The sequence below is a fragment of the Schistocerca serialis genome, chromosome 4, assembly GCF_023864345.2.
Source record: "Schistocerca serialis cubense isolate TAMUIC-IGC-003099 chromosome 4, iqSchSeri2.2, whole genome shotgun sequence".
Classification (NCBI taxonomy): domain Eukaryota; kingdom Metazoa; phylum Arthropoda; class Insecta; order Orthoptera; family Acrididae; genus Schistocerca; species Schistocerca serialis.
Window position 1 is genome coordinate 469,372,718 of NC_064641.1, and position 23,076 is coordinate 469,395,793.

At 44.0% G+C, this 23,076-nt stretch overlaps 1 protein-coding gene across 2 annotated transcripts in view; it reads left to right on the forward strand.

Annotated features, from left to right (window-relative positions):
• The window catches only part of LOC126475117 (N-acetylneuraminate 9-O-acetyltransferase), a 243,231-nt gene that overhangs the window by 97,409 nt on the left and 122,746 nt on the right, over positions 1 to 23,076 (forward strand). For both annotated transcript variants that reach the window (XM_050102705.1, XM_050102704.1), the window contains one exon: positions 13,630 to 13,745. In XM_050102705.1, the coding sequence (XP_049958662.1) occupies positions 13,630 to 13,745 (116 nt within the window). The remainder of the gene's footprint in view (positions 1 to 13,629; positions 13,746 to 23,076) is intronic.

Genomic DNA, 23,076 nt, shown 5'->3' on the forward strand with positions numbered 1-23,076 from the left:
TAAGTAAAGTCACATGCACAAAGATTCCAAGTGTAAAAAGAATGATTGGAAGATAAAATAAGAGCAAATGAAATAGTTAATATGAGGATTAAAATGATGTGACAAATGATTAGACATTTAAATAATTACATTTAAACCAGTTAATTGAATAAAAATAATAATCAGAGTCATTTTGCTAAAGATTTTAAAATAAATTTTGAAGCAGATAATGGTATTTCAACCCACAACCTTCTGTATGTCAGAAACATTTTAACCACAACACTTCAACACTGCTCTGTGTGTTGTTACCTTTTTTAAGGTTCTAAAAATGGATGAAAACTTCTTATTTATTATTATTATTATTATTATTATTATTATTATTATTATCATTATCTGCGAATGAGGGCACACAAAGATGAATGGCAGCATTGTTTGATACCTAGAACCCCAACCCAAAAAATCAATCCCACCCCTGGGGCCTCTCCTTTTTAGCCGAATAATACATATTTCGTAATAAAAGTTCCATACAGGCTAATGGTGGTCGAAACTACAAGTTCAGAATTTGTAGCACTCTACACACAGTAACAGTTGCAGTGTTGTAGAGTCCAATTATAGAGATGAGTCAGATAACAGCTAGTGGCAGAGATAGACACTGGGTGTCCACATATTTGGCCCGCTGTGAAGGCTCATGTCACTGGCTTGTAATATTGGCCGTGTTCCTGCCACAGACACCCTCGCTATATGTCTATGATGTTATACATATCTTAGCATCTTTATCATCCATCAGCACTTCGTGATGTTTCCTATCACTTGATGTCTATAAACGATTAAACTCTGAGTCCACATAAATGAAACATAAATGAAATGATGCCACAAGTCCATGAAACAGATTACATCAATAACACAGTGAATTGAGCTGGCTGCAGTCCATTTCAGGAGATTGGTCCAGGAGATCACTTACGCCAAAGGGCCTATGTTCCACTTATCAATAAATAAGTTGAATAGAGTATGTGGTTTATTAGTAAATGCAGTTCACAAAATTCATGATTCTCTTATAATAAAAACCATCAGCCATGTCTTTTTCACTGTTGCCTCTGTAACTTTGGTAGGAAATCCCAGAAACACACATGTTGCTTGTCACATGACCTACCCCAAAATTAATCTCTGATAGTGCCATACAGTGAAGATTTTTAACAGACATTTCTCTCCTCACCAGTTTAGGAGACATAAGGTCACAATAGCAAAGTAAAAATATCTACTTTTTAGAAGATGTAAGCTGCCTAGTGTCAAGCAGTTCGTCAATTTATGGTACATTTCACACAAGAGAGTTGTTAAGTCAGTTGTAATGTATACAAATGTGACAGCAGCAATAATTTTTAGTTAGTTATTCCTTCCATGAATTGTTCTGCAACCTTGTCAAAATGAAATAAATGTAATTTTTACAAACTTTAGAAAGACATTGAATAATGTGTGAAGTGTCCCATTGTAAAGGAATTGTCATACTGATTCCAAAACTGGTTTTTGACTTTGTGAGACTGCCATATTTATTAAGTTCAGGAGAAATTAATATTTTATTAATATTAATTCAGTGTTGTGATTGGGATCCACTTGAATGTATAAAACATTTTTTTTGTCCTTCAACATTACACTTGGATAAACTTTACTTTTGAAAGCATCATTTAATTGGGTTCTTTTTCTTCTTGTTGCCTATGTTTGAAATATTTTATGTGCACTACAGTGCCTGAAACTATTAGTGCAAATAAAATATTTTAAACACAGCATAGTGGAATAATGTCCTCCCACAAATTAATTGAATTCTGATATTGCATAGAAAAGTCCTTTATCAATACAGGTATGTGTTACAGTTTTGTAATTAGTCAAAAAGAGTAGCTCTTATCCTGTTGTGATCTGTAGTTGTTATAAATTCTCAGTTTATGATAGCAAAATGCAGGGTAATGGATTTATCTGGTTTCAACATTCAAAATACAGATTTATTACAGGGATCTGAAAATAAAATTTCAGAAGGTTTGTTTGGTATGTCAGGAATCATCAGTGTTGTGTTGTTGTTGTTGTTGTTGTTGTTGTTGTTAAATACATGTCTTGTGTGATGTTAGGATCAAAGAGTGTGTTATAAGGTGTTGCAATCAACTTTGCTTCGATAATTGATTACTTAAGTCTGGTGGTTTTCTTAAATTAGCTTTAAGTATTAGTGATGGTTTTCCATCTAATTTGTATTAGCATCTGTAGAGAGCATGGTTTCTTCTGAATTCTGTATACTTCGGAAAACAGTATGCCTCCAAACCTGCAGTTTACTGAATTGATCCACAAAGTTATTTTCTTGAGAGACCCTAAATATAAGATAAAATAGTTGCTTATAATCGTTAAATGGAACAGATGCAGCAGTCATCTCACTACTACTTAATGTTCTCACCACTGAAATAGTTTCCTGAAAGCATTTTATTCGAGCAGCTATAGCAATCCATTATGCAGCATAGTGTGTGCTGATGTGGAACTTGTACAGATTGGAACTTCATGTCAGATTGATATTAAGACCTGGCTGCCAGCTTTCATGGGCAATATTTTTATTGACTGCACTGTCTTGCCATACTTCACAGAACAGAAGCTTTTTATCTCGAAGTGCTAATTGATAAAGCTGTGCATAAGGTCTCACGTCTAGTACTGGCATGTTTGAATAACTAAAAGCTGATAATGAATTGTGCCTGGGTAGTTTTGTCAGCAAGAGCATTGCTGCAAAAGTTCAGTGTTTGTGTTAGTGTCCCAGTTCTATATATAGTGTTTATCTGTTAAAAAGTTTAAATTACAGTGCTCACTGAGGTAATTTGTAATGACTACTATAGCAGAATATTATCAAATGCTCTTTCACAAAACCCAAATAAACTCTGGTCGTATGTAAAAGCCCCAATGTTAGTGTCCAGTCACTCATGAATGAGACAGGAACAAAAATTGAAATTAGTAAAGCAATAGCTGAAACGCTTAACTCCGTTTTCAAATTTTTTTTTACAAAAGAAAACCCAGAAGAATTGCCCCAATTTAACCCACATGCCACTTAAATGAATGAATTAATTGTTAGTGTCAGTGATGTTGACACAGCTGAAATTGTTAAGACTGAACAAGCTCCAGGGCCAAATGGAACCCCTTTCAGATTTGGTACTGAATTTGTGTTATCTTGGTTGGAGAGTCATTGTCACATGTACAAGTAATTTTGGGTGTGCTCTAGGCAAGTGTGTTGGAACCCTTGCTATTCATATTGTGTATTAATGACCTTGTGAACAATATTAATAGTGACCTCAGACTTTTTACAGATGGCGCAGCTGTCTAGAGTGAAGTCCTGTGTGAAAGAAGCTGCATAAATATTCATTCAAATCTTGATAAGAGTTAAAGTGATGCAGAGATTGGTAACTTGCGTTAAATGTTGAGAAATGTAAAATTGTGCACTTCACAAAATAAAAAAATAGTATCCTTTGACTATAATGTCGATTAGTCACAGGTTGAATTTGCCAACTCCTACAAATAATAGGTTATAACACTTTCTGGGAATATGAAATGGAATGATTGCATAGGCTCAATCGTGGGTAAAGCAGGTAGTAGACTTCGGTTAATTGGTAGAATACTTGGGAAATACTATCAGTCAACAAAGGAGATTACTACAAATCACTCATGCAACACATCATGGAATATTGCTTAAGTGTGTGGAACCTGTACCAGACAGAACTAACAGGGGTGTTGAATGTATGCAGAGGGGTAGCATGAATGGTCACAGGTTTGTTTCACCCTTGGGAATGTGTCACAAAGATACTGAAGAAACTGAACTAGCAGACTCCTGAAGCTGAACATAAACTATCCCAAGAAAGCCTACTTACAAGTTCCAAGAACCAGTTTTAAGTGACTATTCTAGGAATATACTACAACCTCCTACTTATTGCCCCATTGTGGAACTGTGAAGACAAGATTAAATGAATTGCAGAGGTATTTAAACAATCATTCTTCCCAAACTCCACGTGTGAATGGAAAATGAAACCCTAATAACTGGTACAATTCAACGTACCCTCTGTCATGCACTTCACAGTGGTTTGCAGGGTACAGATGTAAATGTAGGTAATACATTAAATACCAGAATTTATACTTGTCATATTGATATACCAAACTTTGTTTTCCTTCGTCATAGAAATCTGTTTCCTGGGGTGTGGACCAATTTGTGATTGCTGCTTACATCTTTTCATCTCATTAAAAATGTGACTGGACTGGAAATTCTTAGATGTAGCAAAATATGTTAAACCACAGAACATAACATAAGCAGAAAATAATGTTGCACATAGTCAAATGCAAGTGAGTGTTCTCATGGACTAGCTCAACACTTACCACTGAGGAGCCTGTGACACTCGTTGTAAATGGTCTGTAGGGATTTCCAGGGTAGAGATATCTGCAAGTAGTGAATGCCCACTCCTGTAATTGCTAAGTGAAAATCCTTCAGTATACTGTCATGTATGTTCCAATAGATTGTAAATAATGAAGCGTAGCCTTGCATTCTTCAATAGATATACTTTCATGGTTTTCAGAAAATTCTTTTCCATCAGTGCACTTTCTGCTTGCTTATCTGTTTGCTTGTTATATTTGGTATGTTGACTAGAAAGTCTGTTAGATTTTGGGCAGTGCTAGAGTTTAACCCTTCCAATCCAATTCTTGTACTTGCTGCATTCTCCCCAACTCTTAATTATTTTACTTGGATAAGGATGTAAGGGATTATGGGTTATTGTGTGACTGTTTTTAAAAAATAAAATGTAATATGAGGTCACTTGAAAACTTTATTTTGTTTTACAGTAGCTTTTGAAACTAAATTGGTGTTTGGTTATGGTTGTTTGTAATTTTTTCTGTGTGGCTCTTCTAAAAACATTCTTATATGATCATTTTGTAAAACCATAGTAACCACAGTACTGATCAGCCCTGTCAATTCATAAACTTCATGTATAATAAAATAAAAATGTGTTTCAGGAACTGCACAGATTGTTTCTTCCTATAATCAATTATCAGTTGGGTTTGAGGACCAAGGAATACACTCAAAACAGTCACTAACCTCTTATCATGGAATGAAAGCCACATAATTTTCATCACACTTTGACAGGCACATAAGTCATATTAAGGAAGTTTCGTTGTCATCAAATTGCTTGGAAAATCTGTCCTAGAATGCATAACTGTAGCTGTTAGATGATATTTCATTTTATGCAATTTCTGAGCAAGTTGAGGGCTTATGCAGAACCTGTCAGTAAAGATGTGGTAACCTGAAGCAAGTACACAAGCTAACAATTGCTGTGCCAAATGAACCACTATTTGTGTTACTAAAGGTAAATCAGGACGAATTAGACTTCGTTTAGCAGTCTTTCCATAATTTGGAATGTGAGGAAAAACATGAAAATTTACTGAATATCTCTCCGTCTCCCCCTCCCCCTCTCCCCCTCTCCCCCTCCCCCTCTCCCCCTCCCCCTCTCCCCCTCCCCCTCTCCCCCTCCCCCCTCTCCTCCTCCCCCTCTCCTCCTCCCCCTCTCCCCCTCCCCCTCTCCCCCTCTCCCCCTCCCCCTCTCCCCTTCCCCCACACCCCTTCCCCCTCTCCCCTTCCCCCTCTCTCCCTGCCCACTCTCCCCTGCCCACTCTCCCCTGCCCACTCTCCCCCTCCCCCCTCTCCCCCTCCCCCCTCTCCCCCTCCCCCCTCTCCCCTCCCCCCTCTCCCCGCCTCCCCCCTCTCTCTCCGCCTCCCCCCTCTCTCTCCGCCTCCCCCCTCTCTCTCCGCCTCCCCCCCTCTCTCTCCGCCTCCCCCCTCTCTCTCCGCCTCCCACCTCTCTCTCCGCCTCCCACCTCTCTCTCCGCCTCCCACCTCTCTCTCCGCCTCCCACCTCTCTCTCCGCCTCCCACCTCTCTCTCCGCCTCCCCCCTCTCTCTCTCCGCCTCCCCCCTCTCTCTCTCCGCCTCCCCCCTCTCTCTCTCCGCCTCCCCCCTCTCTCTCTCCGCCTCCCCCCTCTCTCTCTCCGCCTCCCCCCTCTCTCTCTCCGCCTCCCCCCTCTCTCTCTCCGCCTCCCCCCTCTCTCTCTCCGCCTCCCCCCTCTCTCTCTCCGCCTCCCCCCTCTCTCTCTCCGCCTCCCCCCTCTCTCTCTCCGCCTCCCCCCTCTCCCTCTCCGCCTCCCCCCTCTCCCTCTCCGCCTCCCCCCTCTCCCTCTCCGCCTCCCCCCTCTCCCTCTCCGCCTCCCCCCTCTCCCTCTCCGCCTCCCCCCTCTCCCCTCTCCGCCTCCCCCCTCTCCCTCTCCGCCTCCCCCCCTCTCCCTCTCCGCCTCCCCCCCTCTCCCTCTCCGCCTCCCCCCCTCTCCCTCTCCGCCTCCCCCCTCTCCCTCTCCGCCTCCCCCCTCTCCCTCTCCGCCTCCCCCCTCTCCCTCTCCGCCTCCCCCCTCTCCCTCTCCGCCTCCCCCCTCTCCCTCTCCGCCTCCCCCCTCTCCCTCTCCGCCTCCCCCCTCTCCCTCTCCGCCTCCCCCCTCTCCCTCTCCGCCTCCCCCCTCTCCCTCTCCGCCTCCCCCCTCTCCCTCTCCGCCTCCCCCCTCTCCCTCTCCGCCTCCCCCCTCTCCCTCTCCGCCTCCCCCCTCTCCCTCTCCGCCTCCCCCCTCTCCCTCTCCGCCTCCCCCCTCTCCCTCTCCGCCTCCCCCCTCTCCCTCTCCGCCTCCCCCCTCTCCCTCTCCCGCCTCCCCCCCTCTCCCTCTCCGCCTCCCCCCTCTCCCTCTCCGCCTCCCCCTCTCCCTCTCCGCCTCCCCCCTCTCCCTCTCCGCCTCCCCCCTCTCCCTCTCCGCCCTCCCCCCTCCCCCCTCTCCGCCTCCCCCCTCCCCCCTCTCCGCCTCCCCCCTCTCCCTCTCCGCCTCCCCCCTCTCCCTCTCCGCCTCCCCCCTCCCTCTCCGCCTCCCCCCTCCCTCTCCGCCTCCCCCCCTCTCCCTCTCCGCCTCCCCCCCTCTCCCTCTCCGCCTCCCCCCTCTCCCTCTCCGCCTCCCCCCCTCTCCCTCTCCGCCTCCCCCCCTCTCCCTCTCCGCCTCCCCCCCTCTCCCTCTCCGCCTCCCCCCCCTCTCCCTCTCCGCCTCCCCCCCTCTCCCTCTCCGCCTCCCCCCTCTCCCTCTCCGCCTCCCCCCCCTCTCCCTCTCCGCCTCCCCCCCTCTCTCTCCACCGCCCCCCGATCACTCCCCCACCCCCTCCCCTCAGCATCTCCTCGCGCTCTCTCCCCCCTCCTGCCCTCTCCCCCCTCCTGCCCTCTTCCCCCTCCTGCCCTCTTCCCCCTCCTGCCCTCTCCCCCCTCCTGCCCTCTCCCCCCCTCCTGCCCTCTCCCCCCTCCTGCCCTCTCCCCCCTCCTGCCCTCTCCCCCCTCCTGCCCTCTCCCCCCTCCTGCCCTCTCCCCCCTCCTGCCCTCTCCCCCCTCCTGCCCTCTCCCCCTCCTGCCCTCTCCCCCTCCTGCCCTCTCCCCCTCCTGCCCTCTCCCCCTCCTGCCCTCTCCCCCTCCTGCCCTCCCCCCCCCCCTCCTGCCCTCCCCCCCCTCCTGCCCTCTCCCCCCTCCTGCCCTCTCCCCCCTCCTGCCCTCTCCCCCCTCCTGCCCTCTCCCCCCTCCTGCCCTCTCCCCCCTCCTGCCCTCTCCCCCCTCCTGCCCTCTCCCCCCTCCTGCCCTCTCCCCCCTCCTGCCCTCTCCCCCCTCCTGCCCTCTCCCCCCTCCTGCCCTCTCCCCCCTCCTGCCCTCTCCCCCCTCCTGCCCTCTCCCCCCCTCCTGCCCTCTCCCCCCTCCTGCCCTCTCCCCCCTCCTGCCCTCTCCCCCCCTCCTGCCCTCTCCCCCCCTCCTGCCCTCTCCCCCCTGCTGCCCTCTCCCCCCTGCTGCCCCTCTCCCCCCTGCTGCCCTCTCCCCCCTGCTGCCCTCTCCCCCCTGCTGCCCTCTCCCCCCCTGCTGCCCTCTCCCCCCTGCTGCCCTCTCCCCCCTGCTGCCCTCTCCCCCCTGCTGCCCTCTCCCCCCTCCTGCCCTCTCCCCCCTCCTGCCCTCTCCCCCCTCCTGCCCTCTCCCCCCTCCTGCCCTCTCCCCCCTCCTGCCCTCTCCCCCCTCCTGCCCTCTCCCCCCTCCTGCCCTCTCCCCCCTCCTGCCCTCTCCCCCCTCCTGCCCTCTCCCCCCTCCTGCCCTCTCCCCCCTCCTGCCCTCTCCCCCCTCCTGCCCTCTCCCCCCTCCTGCCCTCTCCCCCCCTCCTGCCCTCTCCCCCCCTCCTGCCCTCTCCCCCCTCCTGCCCTCTCCCCCCTCCTGCCCTCTCCCCCCTCCTGCCCTCTCCCCCCTCCTGCCCTCTCCCCCCCCTCCTGCCGTCTCCCCCCTCCTGCCGTCTCCCCCCCTCCTGCCGTCTCCCCCCCTCCTGCCGTCTCCCCCCCTCCTGCCGTCTCCCCCCCTCCTGCCGTCTCCCCCCCTCCTGCCCGTCTCCCCCCCTCCTGCCGTCTCCCCCCTCCTGCCGTCTCCCCCCCTCCTGCCGTCTCCCCCCCCTCCTGCCGTCTCCCCCCCCTCCTGCCGTCTCCCCCCCTCCTGCCGTCTCCCCCCCTCCTGCCCTCTCCCCCCCTCCTGCCCTCTCCCCCCCTCCTGCCCTCTCCCCCCCTCCTGCCCTCTCCCCCCTCCTGCCGCCTCCCCCCCCCCTCCTGCCGCCTCCCCCCCCCTCCTGCCGCCTCCCCCCCCCCTTCCTGCCGCCTCCCCCCCCCCTCCTGCCGCCTCCCCCCCCTCCTGCCGCCTCCCCCCCCTCCTGCCGCCTCCCCCCCCTCCTGCCGCCTCCCCCCCCTCCTGCCGCCTCCCCCCCCCTCCTGCCGCCTCCCCCCCCTCCTGCCGCCTCCCCCCCCCTCCTGCCGCCTCCCCCCCCTCCTGCCCTCTCCCCCCCCCCTCCTGCCCTCTCCCCCCCCCCCTCCTGCCCCCTCTCCCCCCCTCCTGCCCCCTCTCCCCCCTCCTCCTGCCCCTCCCTCCCTCCTGTCCTCTCACACCCCTCCTGCCCTCGCCCCAACTCCCCCCTCTCTCACATACACATACACACTCAGAAATCTCCTAATTCACACATTGTAGGATTCTTTGGATTGCAGCACTTGAATTCAATTCTTCAATGGCAGCATCCAAAATCTGGAAAAAAAGATGAGATAAGTGTGCTTGAAAAATGGAGCTGCTTCTAGCCAGTCTTATGTAAAATAATCTACTGATTCTGCCTTCAAATTCAATGCAATGTTCAAAATTACACCTAGAAAATCCTTCATATTTTGTAATGAAACATCCTTCCATGAGCGCCGCATCGAGTGATGGAGTAATTTTTTTGTAGCATTTGCTTAGAGCATACACATTTGTAGCATTCACAGTTTCGCTAGTAAGATCGTCAGTGGGTAAGAGTTGGTAATAATAAAGTTCAAATTTTGGATAAACACCATGAGGAATGGTGAAGCCTCATTGCGTGACAGAAAAAGGAAGCTTCAGGAGATCACTTTCGCCAACACAATAAACTTTCCAGGTATTTGCTACAGGTCATGTCTCTTCATCACTTTCCGCTCCATCAATAGATTCTCATTCACAAGAACTTGTACAACTGCTCATGGCAGAAGTTTCTTCCCAATCACTTTCATCACTAAGCTGTCCTTTGTCCTCAGTTTCTTCGAGAAGCTACCTACCAATATCATCATCACTTACACGTTTTATTCTGGGCAGTGTGATACTAGAAACATGTGAATGGCCGGCCGGAATGGCGGAGCGGTTAAAGGCGCTACAGTCTGGGACCGGCGCGACCGCTACGGTTGCAGGTTCGAATCCTGCCACGGGCATGGATATGTGTGATGTCCTTAGGTTAGTTAGGTTTAAGTAGTTCTAAGTTCTAGGGGACTGATGACCACAGCAGTTAAATCCCATATTGCTCAGAGCCATTTGAACCATTTTTGAAACATGTGAATGCAACACACATTGAGTTTTCAGATCTTTGTATTAAGTGCTTCCATGTGCCTAGTGAATTGCTACAATGGAGCAGATGGAAATCACATTAATGGAAACATGTCAGAGCAGTAGTGGAAAATTATAATGCTGGATGGACCTCTGTTTGCAGTTGATGATGCAGAAATTCAAAGTTGCTATTTTCATCCAGTAAAGTAGTGCCAAATCTCGTGTATAATAACACATGTATATCCATTTGATTTTTGCAATCTGTGGCTTTCCACATTTTGCCTGGTTGAGGAACAGCAAGTATGATTGATGAAACATGCTGAGAAGAGTGAAGAGTGAGAGGTTGATATGGAGAGCAATGTATCAAAGACGAGAGCAGACTGCAGAGAAATTTAAATGTTAATACTTTATTGTAAGATAATTTCTGTTGTTTGTATCTTAATTTTTAATATACAAAACATACAGGAAATGTAAGCAATTTTTACCCATTCACTGAAATGTAGTAAGAACATACAAAGAAAACAATGTCCAATTGGAGCATCACTTCACAAATGTCAGGTGCCTTGGAGTCCATTAGTTGCAACATCCTGTGATAGTGTTGTTAGGTGTCACAGTTAGAAATTGTTTCCTTTCGCATCCCGCAACTACCCTCCCGACCTGGTACAGAAGCAAATAACCAGAGCCACTTCCTCGTCCCCTCAAACCCAGAATCCCCCCACAGAAGAACCACAAAAGTGCCCCACTTGTGACAGGATACTTTCCGGGACTGGACCAGACTCTGAAGGTGGCTCTCCAGCAGGGATACGACTTCCTCAAATCCTGCCTGAAATGAGATCCATCCTTCATGAAATCCTCCCCACTCCACCAAGAGTGTCTTTCCGCCGTCCACCTAACCTTCGTAACCTGTTAGTTCATCCCTATGAAATCCCCAAACCACCTTCCCTACCCTCTGGCTCCTATCCTTGTAACCGCCCCCGATGCAAAACCTGTCCCATGCACCCTCCCACCACCACCTACTCCAGTCCTGTAACCCGGAAGGTGTACACGATCAAAGGCAGAGCCACGTGTGAAAGCACCCACGTGATTTACCAACTGACCTGCCTACACTGTGATGCATTCTATGTGGGAATGACCAGCAACAAACTGTCCATTCGCATGAATGGACACAGGCAGACAGTGTTTGTTGGTAATGAGGATCACCCTGTGGCTAAACATGCCTTGGTGCACAGCCAGCACATCTTGGCACAGTGTTACACCGTCCGGGTTATCTGGATACTTCCCACCAACACCAACCTATCCGAACTCCGGAGATGGGAACTTGCCCTTCAGTATATCCTCTCTTCTCGTCATCCGCCAGGCCTCAATCTCCGATAATTTCAAGTTGCCGCCACTCATACCTCACCTGTCTTTCAACAACTTCTTTGCCTCTACACTTCTGCCTCGACTGACATCTCTGCCCAAACTCTTTGTCTTTAAATATGTCTGCTTGTGTCTGTATGTGTGGATGGATATGTGCGTGTGTGCGAGTGTATACCTGTCCTTTTTTCCCCCTAAGGTAAGTCTTTCCGCTCCCGGGATTGGAATGACTCCTTACCCTCTCCCTTAAAACCCACTTCCTTTCGTCTTCCCCTCTCCTTCCCTCTTTCCTGATGAGGCAACAGTTTGTTGCGAAAGCTTGAATTTTGTGTGTATGTTTGTGTTTGTTTGTGTGTGTATCGACCTGCCAGCGCTTTTGTTCGGTAAGTCACCTCATCTTTGTTTTTATATATAATTTTTCCCACGTGGAATGTTTCCTTCTGTTATATTGATAGCATTATACAGAAAGGTATTTAGGGTGTTTTATTTTCAGTAGGCTTCCAGCAGACATGCAAAAATTGACTGATAAACTCCAAGTCTTCACACCTGTGTTGAAAGCTTTTCTTGTAGCATACTTCTTCTATTCTGTATAGGAGTTCCTAGAAGTAGTTCAGAATTTTTCTGAGTAATGTGTTACTTTTTTGTATACTCTCACAATTTTTTGTGTTTTTTGTTATTAATTCTTTTGGTTATATTTTCTGATCTGTAAATTATGCACTGACTTGTTCGATGACCAGCTTACAGATTCTGTATTGTTAGACTTCCAAAAACCGTGTGACACCATCCCACAATGGTGACAAATACTAGCATACTTTAAATCGTCAGTAATATGTGAGTAGCTCTGATACAGCCCTGGTACATTGTGATCATAGATGTTGGTTAAGAACAGAAACACTATTGGGAGTGTCAGAAAGTAGCAATTGCTCTTTTTATTGACATGTAGAAATGGTTTATAAGACAGTGTGAGGAACACACAGTATTTGCTTGTAGCAGTACTGGTACAAGCAAGTATAACTGTTAATTGAACTGTAGGCAAAATCAGAACAACTTTATGTATATATTTCATGTAATGAATGACAGATTTCCTGAAATGTGTATGACTTTAAGAAAAACTATGTAAGGAGGAGAAAAAATGTAGCAAGGAGAATTAGTAGTGTGCTGCTGCAGTCTTCCACAGAGATTAAATATCTAGGCACATTCTTGGGCATTGTTATGAATTACAAACATGAAATAAGCTGTAGGGGGAGCATATAGGTAGCTTGGGTAGTTTGTAGGAAAGTGTAGTGCATTAACAAAGGAGATTCTAGCCAAGGCTTCATGTGCCCAGTCATTAGTTTCAGATTGTCACTATGTTGCAGTGTTGAAGGGACAGGGGCAGGAGGGAGGGGGGGGGGGCATACTCTTCTTTACTAGATAGTAAGTATAAAATAAATTGTTGTATATTACCAATATTAGCCTGCTTTTTACTCAAAGTTCCAAAATGGGGAATAAAGAGACAATTATAAATAAATCCAGAGACAACTGTTGAAATAAAAATAAAGTAACATTGTAAAGATGTCACATTACAAATCTAAGAGTGAAATGTTTAATGGAAATAAGAATTAACATCAGTATTAACATTTTCATTATACAGTATGATGATAAAGTAAGTAGACTAAACAATGAAAAATCCAGGATGCAGTAACAGCAGTATAGGAAGGATAGATTATTAATCATCAAGTTGATGACTCAATACTGCCTCTTTCCAAATTGTTGTTAGAATAACTAGGTTCGTGTGATCAATAATGTCAAATTTTAGAAGGAAAAATTGCACAAATGTTTTAATAGTTTCTCCTGATTTTATCAACCTGTTGTGTTATTCTTCTTTCTATATTATATATATATATATATATATATATATATATATATATATATATATATATATTTTTTATCTTGCTATGAACTCCATCCGTTTATTACCACAAACCTAGTACATGAACATTAAAAGTAAATATAACTTACGTCATGATTAAATACTGTTGAAATATCACACTATGTCTAGCCAAGGAAACAAGGCTGTTTGCATGTCTTAAGAACTATTTGTGATGGAATGTTAGTAAATGAGTTTGTAAATGCCGATGTAATTTGTCATGGAACAAAGATAGTTACAGGTTGTAAAACAGTTGCATACTATCACAACACATGAAATAGTTCTGTATTAGGGTGAGCAGTCAGTTTCTCTTGTTAGCTAATTATATTTGTTTTAGAAACAAATATCTTACAGGTCAGAAAGAATGTTAAGATTTGTTGGCAGATCTAAGCATTTAAACTACCAATGGTGTTTACTGTTTTTACAGATGCTGCTGAACATGTACTGCAACGATCATATGAACTTCAATGATGGGAGCTGTTGCAGTAGTGCTGAGCCATACACTACGCTGCAGGTTGTTACATTTTCCGTTTTAGGTGTTTGGTAAGAGTCATGAAACTTGATATGCTCCCTTTCTGACTTGTGTTTAAGTAAAATATTTTTCAAGCGTCAGATTCCCATTTAGTATTGGGCTTGACTGTAATCAGGTAATACCATAAACAATGTGGAGAGTAATTGGCAATCAACTCGTTTCAGATGAGAATAAAAGTGAAATTGAGCTGAAAATCTGGGAGAGGAAACATGTGAACTGAGGAAAATCACGGGTGCGATTTTACTGTAGATGAATTTCACGCAGTAGGTATAGCTATGTTTAATTTCCAAGGCAAAAACCATCAAAACTAAAATAACTGTAGTTAAGTGACATTTTAGTACGTGAACTACAGATTACAGGGCCCAGTCAGATTGCATGTGAGTTTGGCTCTAAATTAAGAGATATTGGACGTAATCCTAATTCAGCGTCTGGGGAACAGAGTCTCAACTTCAACATAACATATCTCGGAGACTAATAAGGGGCCTCCTGTAGGTATACAGGAATGGTACGCAGTGGGCATACAGGGATTAACTGAGACAAAGTAAGAAATGCCCAATGTCTATGCAGACGGAAGACTTGGTTGGCTTCGTTTTGGTTTTCAGCAGCTGCAGGGGTAAATGAGGTGACGCTAGATGGACTGGCTATGAAGGCATAATTCAAGTGTACTTGATTTGTTACCAATCTGTTACTGTTTTGGAGACTGATTCTATCTTTGCATGGGTCAGTGGTTCCAAAGTCACAGTGTGTTGATCATCTTCAGGCAACCTTGGATCCATCTTAAACTCAATAAAACCCTTAACAATTTTACCTGCTTTTTGTTTTTTCCTTTATTTGATGTTTTTCGAGGAAGGGTGACTGATGGCTGTGTGTAAAACTGGGATATTTCCTCTGGATCTACACATTTGGTGGCAGATGTGTGGTGGTTGCCTCCTAGAGTCCATGTTGGCTGCACTGTGGTCCAATACAGCATCTGAATCCAAGCAGATCTATTTCCTTTGTATGGGACAGGCTCTAGGAAATGTCAACTAATATCAGAAATCACATTTCGTCATCCCACTGTGTGGTTGAAAAGCAAAAAAATTTAATTGGAATGACATCAAACCATGGAACATAAAGATAGTATTGAATCTGAGTAACAACTACAATAGACAAGAATGAACAAAAACTCTTGTGTAACACTGAAGTTAGCATGCTTTAAGATTAATATTGCTGCTCAGAGGAAGCAAGGTTAGGTGAAGAAAAGATTTGTTGAAGATGGTAAATTTACAGATTTTTTTTTTTTTACAGGAAGCCATAAAGAAATACATCTGTCTGGAAACTACTTCAGGGAACTTATTTCTTCATATGTCCCACATCAAAGAACAGTAAAGATTCTGTTAATAGTAAGAGCAGAGAAAGACAGTGGGGAATGACATGGGCGAACAAGGAGTAAGGAACTGCAGTGCTGAAAGATTACATCTTTTCTGTTTGTGTCCAGAATGTGCTCTCAGAGCTATTCATTGTTAACACCAGGTTTAGTCTACATCTAATTAATTATTTAGTGCAGAATTCAATGCAAGATGCTTAATACTTTCCACAATGAAACTTTGTCTCAAAACCTGACTGAAAATCCAAAGAGATTCTGGTCATATGTGAAGTCACAATCAGTGCCTTCTCTGCGTGATAGCAATGGAGATACTATCGAAGACAGCGCTGCCAAAGCAGAGTTACTTAGCACAACCTTCCGAAATTCCTTCACCAAAGAAAACGAAGTAAATATTCCAGAATTTGAATCAAGAACAGCTGCCAACATGAGTAACGTAGATGTCCTTGGAGTGGTGAAGCAACTTAAATCACTTAACAAAAGCAAGTCTTCTGGTCCAGATTGTATACCAGTTAGATTCCTCTCAGTGTATGCTAATACAGTAGCTCCATACTTAACAATCATATACAGCCGTTCACTCGACAAATGATCCGCACCCAAAGACTGGAAAGTTGTATAGGTCACACCAGTATTCAAGAAAGGTAGCAGTAGAACCCACTAAATTACAGGCCCATATCATTAATGTTGATTTGCTGCAGTATTTTGGAACATATGTTGTGTTTGAACATTATAAATTTCTTAGAAGAAAATGGTCTATTAACACACAGTCAGCACAGATTTAGAAAGCATCGTTCTTTTGAAACACAACTAGCTCTTTACTCACCCAAACTGTTGAGTGCTATTGACAAGGGATTTCAAATTGATTCTGTATTTCTGGATTTCCAGAAGGCTTTTGACACTGTACCACACAAGTGGCTTGTAGTGAAATTGCATGCTTATGGATTATCTTCTCAGTTATGTAACTGAATTCATGATTTCCTGTCAGAGAGGTCACAAGTCATAGTAACTGATGGAAGGTCATCAAGTAAAACAAGAGTGATTTCTGGCATTTCTCAAGGTAGTGTTATAGACCCTTTGCTATTCCTTATCTATATAATGATATGGGAGCAGCCATCTTAGGTTGTTTGCAGATGACACTGTCATTTATTGACTAGAAAATTATCAGAAGATCAAAACAAATTGCAAAATGATTTAGAAAAGATATCTGTATGGTGCAAAAATTGGCAATTGACCCCTAAATAACAAAAAGTGTGAGGTCATCCACATGAGTGCTAAGAGAAATCAGTTAAACTGTGGTTACACGATAAATCAGTCAAATCTAAACGCTGTAAATTCAACCAAATACCTAGAAATTATACTCGCAAACAACTTAAATTGAAAAGAATACACAGAAAATGTTGCAGGGAGGCTAATCAAAGACTGCGTTTTATTGGCGGGGCTCTTAGAAAATGTAACGGATCTACTTAAGAGACTGCCTACACTAAGCTTCTCCGTCCTCTTTTAGAATACTGCTGTATGGTGTGGGACCGTTACCAGGTAGGATTGACGGAGTACACCAAAAAAGTTCAAAAAACGACAGCACATTTTGTATCATCGTGAAATGAGGAGGAGTGTGTCACTGAAATGATACAGGATTTGGGGTGGGCATAATTAAAATAAAGGTGTTTTTTATTGCGGCAGAATCTTCTCATGAAATTTGAATCATCAACTTTCTCCTCCAAATATTGCTGTCGCTGACCAATATAGGGAGAAATGATCATCATAATAAAATAAGGGAAATCATAGTTTGTACGGAAAGATATAGGTGTTCGTTTTTTCCACACGCTATACATGATTGGAATAAAAGAGAATTGTGAAGGTGGTACAATGAACCCTCTACCAGGACTTAAATGTGATTTGCCAGAGTATCCATGTAGATGTAGATGCAGATGTTTCAAAATATGGCAAAGCAATGAGCAAGATGTCCTCATTACAAATGCTGCACAGTACACTGATGACTGCTGGACGGATCAAAAAAATTGATCACTTTGTCAAATATCAGTGTAGAACCATAGATAAGATTCTTGGCTTCAGAAAGAAGAAAGGCAAGACTAGTTTGATGAAAGTAATGTAGAAATTTTCTCTCTCCATTAGCACTGAAGGGAAGGCCTATTTGTTGGAACTGGAAGTTGACCCCAAACAGTGGTGGAGGAATTGGCCATTTGTAGGTCAGGAAATGGTGCCACTTCCTTGTCTGGATGTGGGCTGAAGAGGTTGTGGTGACTGTAACTGATCAGCAAGCCATTAATAAAACATTCCTTTTAACAGTGATACAGAGACAGGATTTCAGCAGATGGGAGGCTATTGCCTCTATTGTAGGTGCCTGCTGGTGCACCTCTGAGTAAGTCTGGTCTCTGGACTGTGATCTGTTTATTTCTGGGCAGCAAATACCTTAACATATCTTTTATTTCTATCTTAATTTATAAAACATTTTTCCTCTTACACTCGTACACTAATTCTTAGCATAAGCCACATTATTCATTGGCTGTTGCTTAACTAAATGTTATTTTCTGTGGTTAGCAGAGTCTGTTGGCAGCTGGTGCACTGGAAGCTGGATAGCACTGGTGGTTTTCCACTTGAAGTAGACACAGATTACACAAATCAGGGTCAGAACCACAGCGGTACCAGATATTGAGACACTTATGGTCATAATCCTATTGCGCTATTCCTCATGGTACTACAGCACATGCGACAAAATTTGCTCAGCAGTAATACAGCCTTTCCGTATGGCTATTAGTTCATCCAGTGAATGGAGGAGGTGTGGTATTAGGATGTTATTTAAATAAGGTAGATTTTGAGTCAGGAATAAATCTATTTATTTCTCCAGTCAGTACAATGAAGGCTCTGTCAGATACATTACAGGTTGTCCCAGTGATAGTAGCTGGGAGTTTGAATGTGTAGTCCCTGCTATAACACAGGTTGTAGCATTAATTAATGTCCCACTCGGTCTGTGCGGCTGCTCCGTCAGAGGTTCGAGTCCTCCCTCGGGCATGGGTGTGACTTCTCCAGAGCAAACACAGAGTAAATCCACTGCATACCAACCCTTCAGAATTACAAGAGCAGCATCAGAATATTTCTTTGGCATCTGTTTTACATAAGAATAACTGTATCTCGCATGCTTGCATGTCAATCTCTACCTTATAGGCTGGGCATGGTAATTCTTTCGGGCATGGTAATTCTTTCTGTTTAGCATAATCAGAGCTCACACATCAACATCAGCACATAGCTTCCTTAGAGATTAACAATATGGCCATTGTCTTCACCTGCATATATTTCCTCATATTTCTGGATAGGGATGGATCGTAAAAAACTTGTAATGTGCATCACCACTTGCTAATGGGAATCAGATTTATGTATGAAGTCTGTCTCTGCAGATGTTGACTTCAACTGTTGAGATGTAGTAAAGCAATGAATGACAAGCTCTGTTCTGTAAGTTTCACCATATACTGTAGATCTACTGTTAGTTCCTTCTGCACCCTTTGCAGACCAGCTAAGAACTGCCTTGGTAATAACAGTGTAGGACTCAGTTGTCTATATACGGCATAGTGGACCGCTTCTTGTAATGATGTCACTTCCGCTCTTGCATTCTGTATGCTATCCACTAGTGAAAGAAGTCTTGTTATGGCAAGTCTCACATCTAGTAAACTTGGGTTTGTATTGTGTCCAGATCTTGACTGACTGCCCGTGGTTTTCCTCATATATCCCATTAGTTCAGTAGTTAATTCCCATGCTGTCTTAGTATTGTTCAATATGCCTTGCTGTAGATTTATCAATTGTGTGAGATACCAGTCCATATCTGCCTTGTTGCTGTTCATTATTTTTGCACTTGTCCCTACATGCACCTAAATTCCCTCATATCATTGGTATCCGCCTTTCTGAATATTGTATTCAAGAATATCCCACCTGTGTTTAGCTGCCCCTATCTTTTGACACAGTAATAAGTGTGGTGCTGAATCTGTTACTTGGTGCAACTGCACTCATAGCCATTTGTAGGAGAGCCGCAAACCGTAATACTTCCGTTGAATCTCTCTTAATACTCCCTTCTGTCTGGCTTTAAGATGCAATCTTGGGAATGCCTCTTTCAGCCTCCAAATCTCATTCCTTAGTAGTTTCATCATCCACAGCAGAACACATCATCCTCCGGCCTGGAAAACAGCACTCGTTCATGGAGTTGCTCATCCTATACTGTGTCCACTATTACTCCTCTGAAGAACTGTAGTGTCATCGAAATTACTGCACACATTGTTGTTGTCCTGTATGGTAGCCTTCCCATGAGGGAAAGGAATTGTTTTTTACTCTCCCTCCCCCTTCCTCAAGAATGCTTATACATAATCATACAGAGCACCCCATTACCGTAGCATTCCAATTACACGCCATACTGTCTGTCAATCCCATCACAAGAAATTGTAACAACAATTGTAAAAGAAATTACCTCATACTAACAAATTATAATAGCTCCATTAAACTAGTATAATGAAATAGGTTTTACATGTTTACCACAAAGCTGTTCTATGTATTGTAAAACCCTAAATTCACTGGTGCAACCCAAATGCATACGACACTGCTTGTCCATTCTGCATACTAGCTTCTGTCTCCTTGATTCTCTTTTTTTTACTTTTTTGCTTTTTTTATAGGTGATGGCACTGACACTTGTAGTAATGTGCCCAGGGTACCCTTGAATGATTTGATGCTTTCTAAGTGGACAGTTGAAGTTCATGCTGAAACTTCACATTTACAGGCATTGCCTTCTCTATGAGTTCATTATGGCTCCTGGTAATGGGTAAGAAATTTCTTTGTTTTGCCTGTGGTGTATAGGGTCTTTCCAACATGACCCATTGGCCAGTCATATACTCAGGTAACTTCTTTTCTCCCTTTTGAGGGATTTAGTATTTGCCTTCTTCAGCCGCTTCCTCACACCCTTTAATGTTCTGGCAGAATTTTGTATTGATTCCTCATTTTTCCTAGTTGTGGGTCTAATAATTTCAAAAGATGATAGCATCTCCCTACCCTCTACCACCACATACAGGGAGGCCTTATGCTGACATGCTAGATAATTGTCCCAGTCCTTGTGGTGACTTTTTCAGATATAACTCAACATTTTACTGATGATATGGTGAATGCCCTCAGTTCTCCTGTTTGCCTGAGGGTGGAAGGTTCTAGTTCCATTGATAAAGCTCAACAACGCCTTCTCCGTAGTTGAGTGATTCTGTTCCACTTAACTGCCTTGATGCACTACGGTGTGCTCATTGGCATCTACTTCCTGACTCGCAGTGCATCACTCCACTTGGTTGCTCTGATCACCAAAATATTAACACAGGCTATTTGTTTAATGCCATTTTCAATCCCTTGAATGTAGATTGACAGTCAGCCACAGGCTGAAATTTCACAACCTTCAACAAATGTGTTAATTGACTAGTTATGTATGATACTGTATTGGCCCAAAAATAAGGTGAACTTTTTATCCAAATTTTGCACTCGAGAAGTTAAGGTGCAGCTTATATTCACTACATTGTCTATTTACATATGCTTGCTGTTATAAAATTATGCTCATTTGCAGCAATACAACTATGATCTGTAACCAAAACTGGCAGCAAGGCATTTTATTGTGCAACACCGCAAACTTTTTAACAATATTTTATTGGCGTTAATGCTGTATAGGTCTGCCAGTATTGTGTTGTTAGCTCATAATTTATTTTCAGTTGGATAATGGTAAAACAGCCTGATTTATACTAATATGAACAATCACATAGAGTGAAAAGCATCAAGCCAAGGAATTTGGCACAGTTACGATGCAAGCTTAAAACACAATTGTGTTTTATGCCAAAACCTCAACCAACAGAGAGCCCTGGAGAAAGTATGGACTGGATGAATCTAATGTGTGATGTTGGGTTGCTTCAGGAGAAAAATGGAAGAAGGCAGTTTCAATGAGAAAATCATTCAGGGGACCAAACTGAAGCAAATATCTGTAACTTGAAACTAAGGTGCTTTCCATTGTGCAAAATCAGAGGAAAGATGGGATGCCTATCTGTTAAGAAATAATCCAAGGAAAGCCTTCTAAAGCAGAATAGTGTTAAATGTGCCACAAGAAGAATTCTGCGCTAACTTTGACTGGTCTCATTGGTCTGTGTGGAGAAATGGCCACGTTCTGTGACAAAATAATATGCTAGCACAGAGAATGCCAGAATATTTGTAGGAGAAACTGAATGACTACCAGTGGTACATCATCCAGTTGTGAAAGCGCCCCTTGTGCCCTTTTTGTCAAATTGAGAATGATGCCAGAATGCCAGTATTTTTTTGGCATGTGAATAATATAACAGTAGACATGAAGGGGCAAAAAGTATCCCATTAAGAGGAACTGGAATGAAAAAAATTTAATAACTGTGATGTTATAGCTGATGGGGAAAAGTTACCCCCTTGCATCATTGTGAAGAGAAAAATTATGCCCAAAGAAAACTTTCCTAAGGGCTTAGTGATTCCTTGCCAAGTAAAGGGCTAGATGACAATGCAACAGATTATTGAGCGACTGCCCACTGTTTGTAATCGGAGACCTGAGGCATTGCTTGCTAACTGAGCCATGCTTGCTTTTTGGATGCTTTTAAGGGACATCTGAGAATGAATAAGACAAAACATGGTACTGGTACGTTAGGTGCCAATGTGTTATATATGTTAGAACAAATGTTTATGACATATAACTATATCTTACGTGTAAGTGCAACTAAATTTCTGGTAATATTTCTCCTCTCAATCAGTTTGCGGCTTATTTTCTCCCAAAATATTTTATTTTTAATTTCTTCCTTGACATTTAGGGTTGAAACTTGCACATGGTGGCAGGAGAGATGGATGGAATGGGGGAAGGAGGGGATGAACTAAGAGGAGAGGGGAGGATCTGCGCAGTATGTGTGACACATATAATAATTACATAAACCTAAAAATGAAAGCAGGTTTTTCACAGATTGAAACCATGGACGGCACATACCAACCTTGGGTTGTTCTGTGTGCTGTCATGGTCAATTAAATTCCCTAGATAGCTCACTACTGCCAACACAAAATGAAACTTTCCAGTATGTAGTGTTAAGTGCACTGAATGTAACCTTGTAAACAGTTCTTCCAGCTGCTGCAACTGCTCTTTCAGATCTCTAGTAAGAACAGTGTCGTCTAAATAGAGCATACACTAGTATAGTTTTAACCCTCTCAAAACACATACAATGATCACTGAAATGTGGCTGGTATATTCTTTAACTCAAAAGTCATCTGCTGATATTGGTAATTTATGTCTTCAGCCGGTCCTCTGACACTACATCCAACTGGTTGGAACCACATTTCAGATACATTGTTCTAAAATACTTGCATTGATCCAGTTTGTCCATTGTATCTGTGATATTAGGTATATGATATATGAGGTTTGTCCAAAAAATTGGGAACTTTCTCCACAAAATTTTTCTACACTTACCTTTTACTTATTGTGTATGGTCTGCTTCAAAACACTCCCCTCTACAGTTGGTACATCACTCTCAGTGCCATTTCCACTTCCAGAAGCAATCTTGGTATGCCTCTTGCCGGATCTCACCAAGCGCCATCTGTGAATTTTCTTTTATCTTGTCTACCATTACAAATCTTCGTTCTTTCAGTGGGGTTTTCAACTTTGGAAATAAAAAAAAGTAAATAGGGTCCATATCTGGAGATTACAGAGGATGAGGAAGGACAGTGATTTCATTTTTTGTGCAATAGTCATTCACCAACAAGGATGAATGTACGGGTGTGTTATCATGATGCAAGAGCCACGAATTGTCTCTCAACGTTTCAGGTCGTTTCCTTCTCACATTTTCTCGTAGGCATTGCAATACGTCCCAATAGTACCATCGACTAACAGTTTGTCCCTTGGCATGAATTCGTGATGAACTAATCCTTCAAAGTCAAAGAAAACTATCAGCATGGCTTTG